General features: G+C 39.5%; 1 protein-coding gene across 7 annotated transcripts in view; it reads left to right on the forward strand.

Moving 5' to 3' along the window:
- ITPR2 (inositol 1,4,5-trisphosphate receptor type 2) overlaps positions 1-19,015 on the forward strand; it is a 421,971-nt gene that overhangs the window by 175,013 nt on the left and 227,943 nt on the right. For 6 of the 7 annotated variants that reach the window (XM_036302046.1, XM_036302048.1, XM_036302050.1 and 3 more), the window contains 5 exons: positions 12,236-12,325; positions 12,440-12,565; positions 14,501-14,623; positions 15,256-15,456; positions 17,406-17,678. In XM_036302046.1, coding sequence (XP_036157939.1) covers positions 12,236-12,325; positions 12,440-12,565; positions 14,501-14,623; positions 15,256-15,456; positions 17,406-17,678 — 813 coding nt within the window. The remainder of the gene's footprint in view (positions 1-12,235; positions 12,326-12,439; positions 12,566-14,500; positions 14,624-15,255; positions 15,457-17,405; positions 17,679-19,015) is intronic. The other variant, XM_036302047.1, reaches the window with a different exon arrangement.

Genomic DNA, 19,015 nt, shown 5'->3' on the forward strand with positions numbered 1-19,015 from the left:
GAATGTGTTTACTTAGATATTTAGTAATTTAAAAATATTATAAATTTAGATTCTTTAGAACTTTATATGTGGAATGCCTCTGAGGCTTATGTTTAATCCAGAGAAGATTTCCGTTGCATCTGTGAGGCACTTTAAAATATGTTTTGTAACCATATGGAACAACGTTTTTGGCTTGGGAATTTTAAGGCTCCTTTATTGGGAATGCTAGTCCCAATCTTGAGATAAGTGGGCTTGTCTTTGTATATAGGAGCTCAGGAGAGTTATTCTCCCCACGCCTGTTTTTATGGCTCCTGCCAGGCCAAATCCAAGACGTGCTCCTTTGCTCTTCTGTGGACCCATCTTCCCCTGCTTTATCTCTGTAGGTGTCTCCTTTAGGTATTCCTGGTTCCAAGGCAGGCTCTCGGATCAGACCTTCCATCTTGCTTGGGAACCAGGCTTTGCTTCCTTTCCTTGTGTGTGTGTATGAGACATATTAAAACTCAGTGTCCAGCCCTGGCCAGTGTGGCTCAGTTGGTTCGGCATCATTCCGTGCACTGAAACGTCGCCTGTTTGATTCCCAGTCAGGGCATATGCCTGGGTTGCGGACTTCATCCCTGGTAGGGGGAGTGATCGATGTTTGCTCTGATATCAGTGCGTCTCTCTCTCTCTCTTTCTCTAAAAAAATCATTAAAAAATCTTTAAACAAAAGCAACAGTAGCAACAACCTCAGTGTCCAGGTTATCAGGTACAGACTGATGCCATCAAGGCCAAAATTAAATCCAGTGTTTGATAACCCTTTTGAAAATTTGATGTCTTTCTGGCCTCCAATTGCTTCCTTCTCTTAACTTAAAGATATTTTAAATATTTTATCTATCACTCAGAAGTGTTGTACAACTCCTACTTTGTCATATTCTATATTCGACAGTTCTCAACAGTGGAAGACTCTCTGTTATTTCCAGCCCCTGTATTTATCCTTGCAATGTCTGTTCTCTGATGCCGGGTTTGAGGCAGTGTCAGCCCCGTCTGAACTCCCTCTACTTGATTGCTGTCAAGTTTCCCCAGAGCAAAAATCTTCGTTTTGAACATTCTGCTTAAAGTGCTATTTCAGTCTGCGCCACCATCATGCCTCCTTGCCTCTGTACACACCTGAATTTCTCATTTCCCTTCTTCAAGTTTGATACCTGGAATCAAGTCTCATATTCGAGATTTGACTCTTGGTGTCAAAGAATGAGCACAAGAATGGATCCTTAAAACAGTATGATGTAACGTTTGATTCGATACTGAGCTGTGGAGTATAGGAGAGGGAGAGGCCACTGTGGGCCTGGCTGCATGGAGAAGGCTTTCCTCCTTGGAAGGATTGGGAGGATTTACTTAGCTAATGGATTCAATAATAGTAACAAGAGAAGCAGAGTTCAGCAAGAATAAGTGATTTGTATTTGAAGTAACTGGAATTTGGGAGCCTTTGAAGAGCCTTGGGTAGGGAGGGGAGTAGACTGTCTAGGAAATGGTCTGGCAGAACCCAGGGTGGTTCCGCAGAACAGGAGACGAGGGGTGGGGACCAATTAGGAGCCTCTTGTCCATGTTCAGGTGTGAGGTTATGTAAGCATGAGCCAGGGAAATGGCTGTATACAAGTAGGTGGATTGAGGAGCCAGGAGAATAGAACATTATAATTGATGAATATTAGGTGAAAAAAAGTGCGAAACTACAGAGTTACTAACTTGTACACAGCCAAACAATCCATGTTCTGCAATAAACCAACTGCCAAAGACAGTGAAAGTTTATTGTCAACAGGATGAAATATGTCACAATCTGAATGGAAACAGCCAGTCACAGGCAGCTCTCTAGCAGGTCATACAGATAATCATCCTTTGTTGTGTAGTAAACCCTTACAAAGGCTCTAAACACAGGATGATTGACATTGTTTTCAAACAGCTCATACTGATATAACGAGGTGCCTCCTTAGATATCAGAAGACCAGATAACTTAATGTGGTTCTTCATTTTAGTCATAAAAGAATGTTTCCAATAACATAAAAGTGTTGTGTGTCCCCCCCCCCCCCCCCAGTAATAAGTTGTGTTTACTCTGGGCAATAAATGTGAATTTATGGTCCATCTATGAACAAATCTCATATATGGTCCAAAATGATCCCATTACTGTACTTGATCTCTTATAAATAGGAGGATGGGATGGACTTGGTCATATAATAAATCCATTGTGTTTTTGTGTATTATAGTGTTTCCTTTTATTAAACATATCTTCCAGGGCACTGAAGACTATACCATCATTGCTGAAAGCTTAAAAGCTAGAGTATAGCAAGTTGGCAGTATCAGTAGCATTACTAATTCATCACATTCAAATACATGTTGACTTCTAAATATAGGAAGGAGGGATTAACTTCGGAAACTGTATCCGAGTGGGTTAAGTCAGGATTGCCCTTCATGTTCATCCACCTCTTAATTAAGGATTGAGAAGCAGGCCACTTGGGTATCACAGTGCTTCTTAAAGAAGTGCCCACTCATGTTATCTGTTTTGGCTGTTAATTTTTCTTCACAGTGATTGTGCCTAATGGATATATCTATAGTTATCTCTCATCTGTAATCCCTATGTGTGGTTCCTGCTTCTTTAACAAAAACACAACACTCTCTCACTGATCTAAAGTCTGGGGTTTAAACCACCTACCTAGTTTTTACTTCAAATACAATACCTACTAGTATTTTCGTTTTCAGGGTTTCCAATAGATTCTTTGTCATATTCATGCATTCTAGATTTATATCTTCTGGGTTTTGCTTCATAACTTTTTGCTCTTTTAATGGATGTGTGATGTAAGGAATAAAATGAACTGAAAAAAATATCCCCAGGGCTCACTCTGGGTTGTCTGGACAACAAGCTGGCCAGACTCGTTTTGTGAATGTGTGTGTGTGTGTGTGTGTGGGGGGGGGGGGGGGGCGGTGGGGTGGGGGGGGGTGGAAGTGGGGTGGTTATCTTCTCTTCTAAGAGGCTGTTCCCTAATTTGGTTTCTGATGGGACCTGTGGCTTCTGCCCTTCAGGAGGAGCAGTCCAATTGCTGTGGGTCCATAGCTGGAGTCCCTGATCAATTCCAGAGAGCCTGGTGCCGAGCCTGGTAACCTATCTTGATTGATAGGTTACTCTCCGACTTGCCCTGAAGAATTTCTATGAGGTGGGGTTATGGGCGCAGTTCCTCAGAAATCTAGACCCATACTCCTGTTGAGCAGAGTGCTCAGCACCTTTTTTGGGATGATGGAAAGAAGGGGGCTACATGCCTTCTCTACTCTTGTTGACATTCAGCTTGTATTTCCCCTTTCCCAATAAAGCTGTTCTTTATCTATGCTGGGTGATGCTGTGGAGTATCCTGGGCATGTGACAACCAGGGGGACCCACCTGGGGTGAGAAGTAGTATTTCTCACTTTATGATGATTTTAAACAGCCTTCTATTTAAAAGTCCTTTCAGAAGAGTTCCTGATTGTTTGCATTTAATGATACAATCTCATTGTTGAGTGTTTTGTGTTCTTTCTGAACACCAGCTTTCCTCACAGGCACTTGAATTTTAGTTTGCAGATTTATCTTAGTGAGAGAATGAATTTAATTCCTTTCCTTTTCTCCTTTTCTTCCCTTCTCTTCATTTTGTTTTGTTTTGTTTTTCTATTTCTCCCTAGCCACACCTTCTTTGACTGATGGCCCACATCCCATTACTCTTTTTTTTTTAAAAATATATTTTATTGATTTTTTACAGAGAAGAAGGGAGAGGGATAGAGAGTTAGAAACATCGATTAGAGAGAAACATCTATCAGCTGCCTCCTGCACAGTCCCTGCTGGGGATGTGCCTGCAACCAAGGTACATGCCCTTGACCGGAATCGAACCTGGGACCCTTGAGTCTGCAGGCCGACGCTCTATCCACTGAGCCAAACCGGCTTGGGCCCCATTACTCCTTAAAAGTAAAGACTGGTTTCCATTTTTTGCCTACCACATCTGATCCTTTTTCTTTGATGAAGCAAACAGGCAAGGAGGCAGTTCCCTCTAGATTCTAGAAGGATATCTTGAAAGAAAATTGTGCTTTCCCAAGTGTTAGTACTTGGATTCTGCACAGCAGGAAATAGTTCTGTATGAACTTTGTTTCTTTGGCAAAACTTGTGATTGACAGACTCGTGATGAAAGTAACTGGTAGAATGTCTAACCTTCATGACTTGGTCCAGAAACATCCATGAGTTTTAGACAGCTCTTCCTACACTATCTGGTTGAGGGATGCTATCGTAATTGCACAAAGAACTTTTATCCATTAATTTTGGAGAGTGATTTTCTGAGTTTTCCTTTCATGGGATTTATTTTCTTGTCTCTGTTTTCTATTTTTTGCCTCAGACCTCATCATATATTTTACTTGTTTATATGACATACTAGAGGCCCGGTGCACAAAAATTTGTGCACTCGGGGCAGGGGGATCCTCAGCCCTGCCTGTGCCCTCTCGCAGTCTTGGACCCCTCCGGGGATGTCCACCTGCTAGCTTAGGCCTGCTCCCTGGGGAATTGGGCCTAAGCAGGCAGTCAGACATCCCTCTGGCAGACCGGGAGCCCTCAGGGTATGTCCACTTGCCAGCGGGGAGCAGGCCTAAGCTGCAGTCTGACATTTTTAGAACTGCTGAGGAGGCGGGAGAGGCTCCCACCACCACCACTGTACTGGCAGCTGTCAGCCTGGCTTGTGGCTGAGCGGAGCTCCCCCCGTGGGAGTGCACTGACCACCAGGGGGCAGCTCCTGCATTGAGCGTCTGCCCCCTGGTGGTCAGTGTGTGTCATAGTGACCAGTCATTCCCAGTCGTTCTGCTGTTAGGGTCAATTTGCATATTACCTTTTTTTTTTTTTTTTTTTTTTTTGGTTCTAATTCTTTTTTTTTTACCCTTTTATTATATAGGATAGAAGCCTGGTGCATGGGTGGGGGCTGGCTGGTTTGCCCTGAAGGGTGTCTCAGATCAGGGTGGAGGTCCCCACTGGGGTGCCTGGCCAGCCTGGGTGAGGGGCTGAGGGCCGTTTTCAGGCTGGCCACACCCCCTTCAGGGTGGGGGGTCCTGCTGGGGTGCATGGCCAGTTTGAGGGAGGGGCTGATGGCTGTTTTCAGGCTGACCAAGGCCCCCAGTAGGGACCCTCACCCCATGAGGGTGTGGCCAGACTGGGTGAGGGGCTGATGGCTGTTTGCACGCTGGCCATGGCCCCCAGCCACCCAAGCCCCCAGTGGAGACTGGCTAGAAGCAGGTGTCTGGGATTTATTTATCTTCTATAATTGAAACTTTGTTGCCTTTAGCGGAGGCCGCAGCTGTCCAGGTAGGCGGGAAGCTTGGCTTCCTCCATTGCCAGGGCAATCAAGCCTCCTGCTTGCTCCAGCTCCGTGGCTGCCAGCCACCATCTTGGTTGGGTTAATTTGCATATAGTTGCCCTGATTGGCTGGTGGGCATGGCTTGGGTGTAGTGAAGTTACAGTCAATTTGCATGTTTCTCTTTTATTAGATTAGATACTCCTGTCCTTTATGCCTGAGCTAAGGCTACCTTAGTTAATTGCTAAAGATGAGTATCAGTTAATAAGGCCTTTCACAAGACATGGGTCTGAAAACTAATTTTTTATTTTGAGCCAAATGTTACTTTACACATCTTCATTCTATTTGGTTGTAATGTGAATTTTTATATGAATTTGGTTCTTTGAATTACTTCCACTATAAGAATCTTTCCCCACTTGTCTTTTGGCTTACATTAAATTAATGCTGTTTTAGCATAAACTACCTGACTTGTATTTTTTTTCCACTTTGCTATTTGTTCTCAATTTATTATAAGTTGTTAGTGAGGATTAAAGTTCCTATATGGTTTCTTTTCCTCGGAAAATGGCTTATAAGGAAACTATGGAAGTTGATTCATTCAAATCAGAACAAATATCATTAGGTGAAGCATAAACATTTCTGCAATATTTTCTTGCTAAAGAGTGAGTCTAAAAGAAGGTGCTGATTCCTTTTTCCCACATTCTGTGCATCTAACGCCCTCTCAAAGCTACGTTGGTGTGGGCTATCATATGAATGTGACCAGCGAAGCTTCTTCCACTCACATATCAGGTACCAGACATAGTCTCTGTGAGCTCTATTATATCCCTGTTTTCATTTCCTGTACAGTGCTTCTGAGTCACCCTGCTGACTAAAGGGTTGCCCATCCTTTCTACATTTTATGTAATAGTGGCAAGTATTATATTAAAGAGTATTATATATTATAGTACACAAATATTGTAAAAAGTATTATATAAAAAGTGTTGTACATTTCTGTTTTATAATGGATGTCTGTGTTATAATTACATTCTTATGAAAACAGCTATTCATTTACCTCGAACATACTTATCATTAGTCTAGTCTTTATTTTCCCACTATCTCTCTAAGCAAATAATACACGCCAGTAGCACATTCTTTCTTGTTACTGTATGTACCAGAGATACAGATAGTCAAGGATAAAGGGGTGTTTTCTAGGACCTCTGATTAACCATTATTAAATACTCATTCACATGACATCAAATGAGGAAGAAAATACTAATACTGTATTTGTGTTGGGAAGGGAAAACAGGTTTGGGATAGGGTTAGGAATATGTACTTACCTTCTGGAAGAGAAGGGACTTGGGCCTGAGTTGAGTGATGTCTGGAGGGAAATTATATACTAGGAATGGTGGACAGAGCCTCTTCTGTGCACTGTAGATCTCAGGCCAAGTCTTCAAGCACCTTAGGCGCCAACCAGGGAAACAGAAACTCACCCATGAGCCAGGATTATTAGCTTCACATGCAAGGTCAGATAAGTAGATTAAGGGTAATTTTTGGGATTCTACAACACTCTAGATATCTCCCTAAATGCCTGTTACATGATATTACTCTTAGATGGCAGGAGAAAAAATACCTAATCATCCCACAACGAGGTTATCTGAAGGAGGTGACATTTAGTATAAGAGCTTCAATTAAATTATAATCTTTTTGGTCAATCACATACAAAAGACTGATTATTAGATTTTTTTTATGTTTTGGAGGGAGGTGGGCAGGGGAAGGGAAGATATTTGACATCTGAAGTTGGGAGGAGAGTGATTGGTAAATGACGCCTCTGAATTCGGTTGAATAGAGGTTACAGAAAGAGAAGGCCAAGGATTCAGATGGTGAGCAAAATGCTTTGCAGTCCTGTGAGGAGGGTCATCCTTTAACTTCAGTGTGGTGGGGACAAGGAGAAGACATGCACTAAGCTATTTGAATCCAGCTGCAGGTGCGGGCAGTCCTACATTGTTGGATTTGGAAAGTTCTTTCTTAAAAGCATGATTTCCCTTGTTTAAATGAAGGAGATGGAGCTCCATTAATTGGTGCCAATATTTAGTTCATTATATAGTTCACACAGTATTATTTTCTTGTATCGTTTTACTCTTGATATATGAGTGTCCTTGTCTGATGCAAAATAAATTGTAAATGGAAGCCGTAATAAGATCCAATATTTGATTAGGTATTCACTCTTTGAGTCTTTACCTAGAATCCTGCTGCCTTTCCAGTTTACAGACTCTTCTAGAAAATTCTAGATCCTTCTAGAGTATTCTTGATGTGTTGTTTCTGAATCTACTACTACTTTATGTTACAGTATATACTATGCAGTTAAAAATCTAGCTGCCTCTCTAAAATCACTTAACTAAGTAGTTTTCCATATTGCATTAGAGGAAATAAAATTAAATTCTTCCAGATGATAGAAGGCAATTACAATAAAGTACAAGGACTTTTGGAGTGCAGTCATTTTTCTTCATCACTGTTGTCAAAAGGACAATTTGGATATCTATAAGCATGCCACTGTTCTTAGTATTGCACACTTTTTTGGAGCCTACTCAGTTTCAGGACTTTGAATCAAATTACACCTCTACATTTTCCACCTTACTAGTATTTTGTCATTAGAATAAGGGCTTTGTAGATTTGGCCACTGACCTAGGACGAAAGTTGTATAAGATATAAAAATACAACCAATTTCTCCTCTTTGTGGAGGAAAACTCTTGGAACACCTTCAACTTGGAGCATTTGGGCATCAAAATAAGAAAAAAAAACTTAACCATGGTTATATAGTTTACGTATTTCTTAAATTCCCCTAATTACTGCTTTGGAGTCATCCACATGTTCTGTGGGTCCATATTGGTGTTCAGTTTAATTACATTAAATTATTTTCTAAAATTAAAAGGGGCTGTTTATTGAATTCTCCAGTGTTGACTCCTTTTGTAGACTGCTGGCAATTTTTAATCAAAATATTTATTCTTCATAATTCTTATACTTATAGAGGTTAGCATTGTCTATATCCTCCCCTAGGTTGAACTAAAGAGCTTTTTTGTAATGTAGTATGAGATTAATGTAGTATGAGCTTTGTGTGAGATTACTTTTCTTAAAACAAGACAGTTGCTTTTTCTTTAGGTCATTGTTTGAAAAATAGACTTGAATATATCTGCCAAAGGTTTCCCTTTATTTTAACTGTGTGTTTTTTGTTTGTTTGTTTTTTAAGTTGACATATATCCAAAAGCTCTCTTTTCTACCTTAGGAGCTTTGTCAGTCTTTGAACTTGGTAATATCTTAATCCTGCTTTGTGGTACAAAATTGGTTTTCTTTAATATTTCTTCTCTTCTAGAGAAAAATGAATATGATCTTTAAAAAATTGATTTTAGAAAAGAAGAGGGGGGGGTGGTGAGAGATAGAGAAAGATTAATGTGAGAGAGAAACATCTATCAGTTGCTTCCTGTATATACCCTGCCTGGGGATCGAACCAGTAACCTAGATATGTGTCCTGACCAGGAATTGAACCCGCAACCTCTTGGTGTACAGGACTATGCTCCAATCAACCAAGCCACCTAAGCAGGGCAATAAGGTCTTTTAAAAAGTCAGCTTCTACCCAGCCAGTGTATCTCAGTGGTTGAGCAATGACTCATGAACCAGGGCATTTACGGTTTGGCTAGATTCGCAATTAAGGCACAAGCCCAGGTTTCGGGCTTCATCCCCGGTAGGAGGCATGTAGGAGGCAGCCGATCAATGATTCTCTCTCATCATTGATGTTTCTAGTCCTCCCTCCCTCTCCCTTTTTTTTTTCTCTGAAGTCAATAAAAACATTAAAAAAATAAAATCCAGCTTTCACTTTTATGATCAGAAAGGGAAATTTAATTATATTTTTAGATTTTGCAATTTCTACTTCTCTGCCAGGGTTCTTATCCCAACATCAAGAAAGGTTCAGGAATCTGGAGAAGGCCATGCGTAGATGTTAAATAAGAATTCAGAGACTAATAAAGAGTCCGGAGACGAGATATAATTTTGAAAGCCATTGGGGGTCAGAGGAGCTTAGCTAAAGGAGCTAAGTTCTAAGGTCTTAAAGTCTAAGGTCTTATGTTCTCCCATCCCCAGGACCCCATGCTTTTTATTAACACAATTTGTCCTGAGGCGAGGCAGAGATATATACTTCAAAAGGTATACACAAGCATTGTCAGAATGAAAGAACTAGCCTACGGCTGTACAGGTGTTTGGCCAGTAGGAGGCAATAACATGTAGATTAAGATGCCTTTTAGTTGTCTGGCAGCCACAATCAATTTAATGTATCCTATTCAGGTTTGGGGACATGCCTTGAAGCCATTCCCAGATGCAGGTGACTACATGTGTGACTCAACCCTGTTGAGTCCCCAAATCTCATCAACCTTTTGATGAAACTCTTGAAATTATGACCAGCTGGACTTGGTCTCCGGCACTTCTCACTATAAATTATTGTTGCTATCAAATAGAAAGCCCATTTGTCTCATTCTCTTACCTCCAGTCTCTGTCTAAATAGTTTCCATTTGTATTAGCACTTGGGCTCCTTCCCTCCTCTGCACTGGCTTCACTTACATATATAGTTTTTTATTTTTTTCTATAATGTTTTAGGATTCACTTAGTGTTTACTGTCTAACAGACAATATCTTGCATGTTTTTCTCTTATTTACCTGGCGTGGAGTTGAACTGCTTTCATTTTCCTCCTAGAATTTATTTGTATAGATAAATGACACAGCCCTGAATTCTACAGTGATGTTTCGAAGTCTTTCAGTGTTCATGTCCTTTACTTTTTGCAGTTCTAATTCTATTGAATAAAAGAGACAAGGTGGTCAGAAAGGTAGCAGGTAACCTGGAAGAGTACCATGTCACAATAAAACAAGAAGAGCAGGGTTTGAAGAACATGGTAGTGAAACACCAAATCAAGTGCTAAGAGAAAGTTTTGGTAATGAAAGTCATTGGCACGTACAACACCTTTAGCACAATTTGTTATAGATTATTCTTTGGAGAAATTTAGTGGGAACAGTAATTGGAGATGCAAGACAACTTCCCGGAATGGGCAGGATCACTGCAAGGGCTTGGGTAGCCTCAACTTGGCCATATTTTTAAAGAGATGAGAAAGAATCAGTAGAGTGTAAAAATGGCCTGTGCACAGAGATAGGAAGGAAGCAGGGAGAGGAGGCAGGGAAGATGGCATTTTAAAAATCCATGCATCAAGAGTTCTTTCTCTCTGAGGCACAGAAGGGAAGGTAGTCAGGCTTGTGGGTGATACTGGAAATTTTCAGATGGAAAGAGGAAATGAGTGTAGGCAATTTCCATATGCTCGGTAAAAGTGGCCTAAGAGGTTCCTTGCTAAGGTAGAGTTCAGGCTGGGAACCTCCATCTTTGACAATAGTTGCCTGGAGAGAAGCAAAAAAGGATTACAAAACTTACCGAGAAGTGGCAAAGGCTCAATGTTGATCAAGGCACTTTGCTTGCAATATTTCATCGACATTCTTTGACTTGCAAGGAAAGTTTTTTTCTTTCTTTCTTGGTTTGCATTAACTTTGTGATTTGTTATGGAACAGAGTAGGAACAACAGCTTGGTACAAATGAAGTAATAATAATAGTATCTATTGGCTTTATATATTTTTGTTACTTTTTCCTGAGTTTAGATTGGCGCCGCCTTTAACGGAGAGAGCCCAACACCATCAATATAGGTGTGTGTTTTGCTTTGTTTTTTTACCCAAGTTGAACTTGACATTTTTTCCACGTGCAATTTTGTACATATTGTAAATCAGTGCAGTAATCAGGCTCTACTTTACCTAATTGCACTCTTTCTTGCAACATCCACTGTCAATTCTTGCCACTTTCTGCACACTGTGATGTCTATTTTTCTGCAATGCCTTTGGCTCAGGAGACTTCTTCACCTGACAGGTATCTCCCAGTCTCCCACAAATCTTGCATACTTAACTGGTTTTCATCTTTCAGGACCTTGGCTTCAACTTGACCTCCTTCATAAAGCTGTCTAAAGCGATAGCTATTTCCCCTCTCTCTCTGAGTAGTGAATTCTGCTCAGTTCAAATCCTTATTTTTATATTTCTCTGTTTTCTTAGGTAGACTCCGATTTTCCTGTGGGAAGGACCATACCTTGTATTTCTTTTAGACCCATTCACCTTACCTAATACCAGGCAGGGGTTAGGTATTAATAAATGTTCATGTATTACGTTGTTTGTAACTGGCATTTTATTTTCATATGGTGACTCCAATACTTGATACCTAAAATCTGTATACTATATATTTGTTTTTTATTGTATGCTACAGATAATGGTTGCTATAATGAAATATTTTCTCCTTTTTCAGGTCCGCTTAATAAGCTTTATTAACGTATTGATTTAAAATATTATTTTTAATATAAATGTTATTTTCCTTTCTTCATTTTCATGGTTTTGTACTTGCTTGGTTGGCCTTTAAGGATGTCATGGTAACCTGCCAAGGAATTTGTGGGTTAAGGTGTTCCTGAAGTGTTTTCCAGCTATTATTACATTCTCCTTTACTCTTTTTTTCCCCCTGAAGTTCATCCCTGATGATATAATTATACTTTTATGCCCTGAACTTTTACTGTTTTTTCTCTTCTAGGCAATATAAAGTCATGATTTGTCTGATAAATTTAGCATAAAGAAATACACTGATAATGTTATATGTAATAACTTTTCTTTTACTGATCTTATAATTTGATTGTTATTGGGAAATGGTAATTAGCATGACTCATGCAAGCCAAGGAACTTTGTATTGGATAGAAAAAAACACAAACAAACACAAAGGAAATGTCTAAGTTGAATAATACGTTCATTACAAAATAATTGCAAAATGTATTTATTAATTTTTTTACAAAATAAATACATTTATCACTATGCTACATATGGCATAAACATATGTATTTGTGTTTATCTTAGGAATCAAACAATTTGAGTCCAGTTCAGGATGGAACAAGGATACCTCAGATTGACAGCAATAAGAGCAATAACTACCGGATTGTGAAGGAGGTTAGCAGAAGTGAACTATTTTTCTGTGGGTTAATGCTTGCATGGTAAAGAATTTCTGTGCATCTTTTATATTAAATGTTAGGTTTGTTATATTTACTGCTCTTCTTTTAAAAGATTTTGATTCGGCTAAGTAAACTCTGCATACAGAATAAAAAGTGTCGGAATCAGCATCAACGGCTACTGAAAAACATGGGCGCTCATTCGGTGGTGCTGGATCTTCTGCAGATACCCTATGAAAAGGTTAGTTCTTAGCTACTTGTTTTCTTTAATTTTTTTTATAATTTTGATACTATTTTAAACGTATAGCAAGGTTACAATGAACTTTTTCCCTTGAGCTATTTGAAAGTATGACTCTGATCTGATTCCCCATCACCCTCAAGCCCTTTAGTGTGTATTTCCTACAAACAAGGACTCTCTTCTACGTAATCACATGATAGCCTTCCAGATCAGGGAAGAGTTTGACACTGAGCTGCCACTTAATCCTCACAAGCCATTCACATTATTCCCATCATCTTATGCGTGGCCCCTTGACAGAAAGATCCACTTGTGAAACAGGTGCTGTTGGGTTGTCCTGTCTATTTAAATCTCCTGATGGCTGGGACTTTCACGACATTGACATTTTTGAAGGCAGACCAACTATTGGGAGGACTGTCCCTTCTTTTGGGTCATCTGATGTTTCCTCGTGATTAGATTCATTGTGCAGCTTTGGCAGGATCTTAAGGAAGTGACACAACGTTCTTCCCACCACTTCCTGTCAGGCGGCACACAATTCTGGTTTGTCCCCTTGTTCATAAAGTTGTGTCTGCCAGGATTCTCCACTGTGAAGTACTCATTTTTCCTTTATCACTAATAAGTATTTTATGGAGATTTTCTTTGAAACTATGTAAATATTACCCCCTTTAAAATATTTTTTTTTACTGATTTCAGAGAGGAAGGGAGAGGGAGTGAGAGAGAGAGGCATCAGTGATGAGAAGAATCACTGACCGGCTGCCTGCAATCCAGGCATGCGTCCTTACTTGGAGTAGAATCTTGACCCCCTGGTTCATAGGTTGGCACTCTACCATGGAGCCACACCGGCTTGGCTAAATTTCCATTTTTAATCACAATTACATTCTATTCATTTCTTTCTACCAGTATGGACTTGTAGATGCTTGTTTTTCTCAATGGGTTATCCTAGTTTTCTAGTATTATTTATTTGGATTCTCAGATTGTTTCAGAATTAACGAAGGGAGTTAGCTCTGTAAGCCAGTGTCTCTGTCCTCTAATGTGTCCCATCATTCTTTGCTATTCTGCACATTAAAATGTCCCAGGCTCACCTTGCATTCTTCTTGCTTCACCTCAGGAACGAGAGAGTGGGAAAAACTAAGGGAGAAAGCAAAGAGAAAAAGGAAGAGGTGGAAATAAGAGACAAAGTTAATAGCAAAAGGAGGAGCAGAGAGAGGGAAGAGGAGAGAATGAAGATAGGGTCACAAATGCATAGAGAGAGAAATTTAGAGGTGGGGGAATAAAGAAAAGTAAGTATGGAGGAGAAACAGGTTAGGACAAGGCAAGAAGACAAGGGAACAGAAGCGGAGGAGTAGAAGAGGCAGCAGGAGGAGGAAGAGGTGTGGGACAAGCAGTGGGAAGGGAGAAGGTTGAGAAAGAGGGGGATATAGAAGGTGGGGAAAGAGGAGAAAGAAAACCCCTAGGAAGATCCAAATACATAGAAATACTGGGAAAGAGGGAAAAGCCAAGAAAGGAGAGAATTTGAGGAATTGGAGGGTGCAATAGAGAAGGGGGGACCAGAGAGAATGTGGAGCCCAGAGAGAGAGGGATGGAGCAGAGGAGATGTGAGTCAGAGGCAGGAGAAAGAGACAGCTATGCACAATGATGGGAAACACAGTGGCAGGCAGGGAGGTTGGGGAGAAAGGGAGGTGAAACAAAGGGGGTTGAAAGAGTGAAGGACAACTGATAATAGGGTAAATAAAGAAGCGAGAAACATCTAGAAAATGGGGGAGAGGTGTTCTGTGGGGATAACCAGGAGAGGTGAAGAAACAGAAGAGGCACAGAAAATGTCGAGTATGAAACAGTGGCAGAGAGAAGAGAAGGGCATGTGTGAAAGAACATATTTCTTGAGAGTATTTTTGTTCTGATCTGTTTGTTTCTCTGTATCATGGGCCACTCTTTAACTTACAGAGTGATGAAAAGATGAATGAAATCATGAACCTCGCCCATACGTTCCTGCAGAATTTCTGTCGGGGAAATCCACAGAATCAAGTTCTCCTTCATAAACATCTGAATTTGTTCCTAACACCTGGTGTAAGTATTTTAGTGATTTCTAATATTTGTAGTAAAGTGTCCATCAAATTTAATTTAGAAGCATTGATGAATAGAATTTTATTCATCACCTCATTTTTATTTTCCTGATAGGGAAAGGGTTCTGGCCCTAAAAGTGAATATCTTTTATTTCCATTAAGGAAACAGTTAAAGAAACTTGAAAAATTACACAAATTTTACCTGCAACTGAAGATTTTATTTATATGTATATAGTTTAATTTTAGGAAAAAGAAAGAACTAACTCTACAGTGCCATGAGTAAGATACATATGAACAACTCAAAGGGAGCGCTCACTCTGCCCTGTAAAATGTGGCTCAGCTGATGCTAAGGAAGAGCTGACTTTGAATAACCAATCATTAAATTATTCTCAAGAATACTGTTGCCCACATGATGATAATCAGCTCATTTTTCCAACTAAATTTGTTTGTGAGCTCAGATTTCTTTTCATGGTGAGTGATCTCACTGCATTTTGTCGAAGTCTTGCACAGAAAGCTTACTATGGTTTTGCATAAAATATAAAACTGATCACAGGCAGGGGCGCTCATCTATGTACTATAGGAAGAATAGAAAGTTGACCTTGTCAGAATCACAAGAGCACGGTCCTCTCTCTTTAGCTCCTTGAAGCAGAGACCATGCGGCACATCTTCATGAACAATTACCATCTGTGCAATGAAATTAGCGAGAGAGTCGTGCAGCATTTTGTGCACTGCATCGAGACACACGGCCGCCACGTGGAATACCTGAGGTTTTTACAAACGATTGTAAAGGCAGATGGTAAATATGTGAAGAAATGCCAGGATATGATCATGACAGAGGTATGTTCTCGGTTTGCACATTACCCACTTCACTCAAACAATATGATCAAATAAGTGTTTTCTGTTAATTTAGAGCAAGGGAAAAGAAAAGACTCTGGAAAATAATTTAATCATGACTACTTAAGCATGAATATGTGTTGCTTACCTCTAGTGAAGTAGCATAAGTTGATTTTATAATTTTCTAAGAGCTTTTCTTTTTCTTAATGAATTTGTGTATTTTAAATAAAGGTAAAAATCCTACAAAATATTGTAGATTATTTAGAATGAAAGTGACAACATTTTATAGTTTCAAGTTTTCAATGTATAACAAAAATGGGTTAAACTCTGCTTTTCCAGTGCCTTTATCACGCTTCCTGAAATCTCAAATGGGTGTTCTCTGCTACTATTTGCAGAGGGCTTTGAAAGGAATTGAATTCGTAGAAGTTATTCATCAGTGATTTATCACAATTGAAAACTTAGCTATTTAGAGTAAGTTAAATGTGTATGGAGACCAAATGAATGAAGTACTGAATTTATTTGGCCATTTTCATTGTGATGTTTGGAATTGAGTGAGATTTATGCAATGAGTAAGTGACTCGCTAGGAACCAAGGGATATGTTGGAGAACTGAGAGTTCTTTGAGCCCATTTGGGTCAATCATTGCCCTATGACCTAATGGTTTTCTAAAGGCCTGTATGGATTAAGACATCTTTCAACCATGGGCACCAAAAAGTGATGTAGTAGATTATATTGTTTGGGGGGATTTGCACAACTATGTACATTAACTTGTGCATTGAGGGTGATTTCTATATTGATACAGTATGATGTGGACCCTGCATGGGAATTGAACTGGCAACCTTTGGGTGTGCTAGACAATGCCCAACCACCTGAGCCACACTGGCCAGGGCAAGGTTTTGAATTTTTAATGTAAATTTTGTTGTTAAAACATTTTAAGGAACATTTTAACTTGTGATATTTACCATTTTTCTTATCTACATTTACATTTATATTAATTCTTCATTGCCTAGAAGTGTGTGGGAACTAATATGATTTTGTATTATGATTATCAAGGAAATAATTAAAATAGGAAAGCAGCAAATAGTTAAGCCAGTTTTATGACACTTAGAAGATGAAATGTTCCTAGGTACAAAGAAGTGTTTTGTGTTTAAATACATGTTTTTGACACATATACATTCTCTTTCAACAAAATTTCAAAGCTAATTCTTATCAATTTAAATGTTATTAATTTAAATAAAACAAAAATTATATAAGGTGTGTTACCTACCAAAATAACTCACATTGGGGTTAGAAATTTGCTACTTATATAAACAGTAATACATTATGGATTTTGAGCAATAAAAAACTACCTACTAGAATTCTCCACTAAAATTATATAAACAAAAGAGGAAGGAAAATTTATATCCTAAGAGTTTATTCGTCTCCCCCCGCCCCCACCTCCTTTTTCTCTTTATTTTTCCTATTTCTGCTTTTACATTTATTCTTTACTGATGCTTATGACACTGGAATTTCCAGATTATTATAGAATTGCATTTGGCTCAATGTGCTGGCTTTTCCATGCTGTCACTATTAAAGGAGACGGGAATATTTTATTCTGCTTTATTACATTTACACTTATGAGATTTCCTATGCTTTGACATTGGAGTCTTTCATTGCAGTAGAGGGAAGTAACTTTATTTGAATATTTTGCATGTTTTAACTCACTGATGAACAATTTACTATCGTTGTGTCACTTAATTCTTGCCCCATCCACCGTTCCCATATCCCCCCTGCTGGTTTTGGTAGAGTTCATGACTGATCTCTGAGCACCTGACTAGAATCCTTTCACCATTCTGCCTTGGTATAGTTCTGCTTTTGCAATGTTAACTCAGTTTTTGCAAAGAGATACACGTTTCCCGATAGAACAAGCCTTTGGCAGTAATTGCAAGGATGAATATTTGGTCTGCTATGTAGACTCTCTTGTTATCATTTCAGTTGATAAATGGGGGTGAAGATGTGCTGATATTTTACAATGATAGAGCATCATTTCCCATCCTTCTCCATATGATGTGTTCAGAGAGAGACCGAGGGGATGAGAGTGGCCCCTTGGCCTACCACATCACCTTGGTGGAGTTGCTGGCAGCTTGTACAGAGGGGAAAAATGTCTACACGGAAATCAAGTGCAATTCCCTTCTGCCCCTGGACGACATAGTGAGGGTGGTGACCCACGATGACTGCATCCCCGAGGTAAGCCTGGCAAAAGCTTAGCAGCTATAGAATTTTACTAATTTCAAGTAAGCGCCAGAAGTTCCCTTGCCACTACTTATAATGAGATAATATATTTAGCCAAGGAATTGTGCTTAGTTATATGATTGTGAAAATTTAAAAGAGCGTTAACATGTTTCCTTGTTTAGTTCTTTTTAAAAAAATATATTTTCATTGATTTCAGAGAATAAGGGAGAGGGAGAGAGAGATAGAAACATCAACAATGAGAACACTGGGGATTGAGCCCCCAACCTGGGCATGTGCTCTGACCGGGAATTAAACCGTGACCTCCTGGTTCATAGGTCGACACTCAACCACTTAGCCATGTCGGCTGGACCCTTTGTTTAGTTCTATAAAAGCTATGAGAGGTGATAAACCTTTTTTAAAGTATAGCCATTGGAAGCTACCGTAGGAGTCTCTGAATTCTAAATATGACCCTGTGAACAAAATGAGAGATTTACTTGTAGCTTCTAGTATATTCTTGAGAATGAAGAAGACCCTTCATAAATAATTCGCAGTCATTGGTAGGAGAGGCTTGGATGGGGCTGTAGGCTCATCTGTTGGACTCCAAAGGGTTACCTGGCTTTATAGAACAGATGCGTTCTTGGAAATATGGACACGCATATTTGCTTTATTCACACATCATCTTTTACCCTCTGTCCTAGTTTGGCTCTGGTGATAGGGAACAAAACTCATTAGAAACTGGTTGTCTGCCAACAGGATTAATGAGGCTTCCAGGAATGGACATTGCAATATTCTCTTTTTCTACTACTGTGCTGTATTATTGCAAAGTTCATAAATGTGTTACTCTGAATGTGATATAAATCCAAACATTTTAAAGCATAGTCACTTCAGAGGTATCAGGTGAGGTTAACTTTCCTACTTGCAAATCGTCCTCTGTAGTAATGATAAACTTGAAGTATATATTTTTGTGGAATTATTGGCACCTCAAACCAGAGGTACTTCATGCCCTGATTGGTTTGAAATAAGATACAAAGAAAGGAAGCCTAGTGTAGTGAGTACCTCCGTGGGTTCTGTCTTTACCGGAGGCCTGCTCCTGCCCAGGCTTCTTCCCACATGCAGCTCTCTCTGACTACACACGTTCTGCCACTTCACTCTCCCTCCTTTAGATCTTGATTCAAGCATGACTTCTCCAAGGAAGACTTCCCTGGCCTCCTGGAGTAGATTCTATCATTTGAAGTTTGACACTTGAATTTTATTAGCTAACAAATATCTGTAGCCCTCATACCCTTCCCCAAGATTATAAACTTGATGAAGTCTAGGTCTATAAACAACTGAGGTCTAGAAACTATGAGGTC

Source organism: Myotis myotis, unplaced genomic scaffold (assembly GCF_014108235.1).
Source record: "Myotis myotis isolate mMyoMyo1 unplaced genomic scaffold, mMyoMyo1.p scaffold_m19_p_3, whole genome shotgun sequence".
Lineage (NCBI taxonomy): Eukaryota > Metazoa > Chordata > Mammalia > Chiroptera > Vespertilionidae > Myotis > Myotis myotis.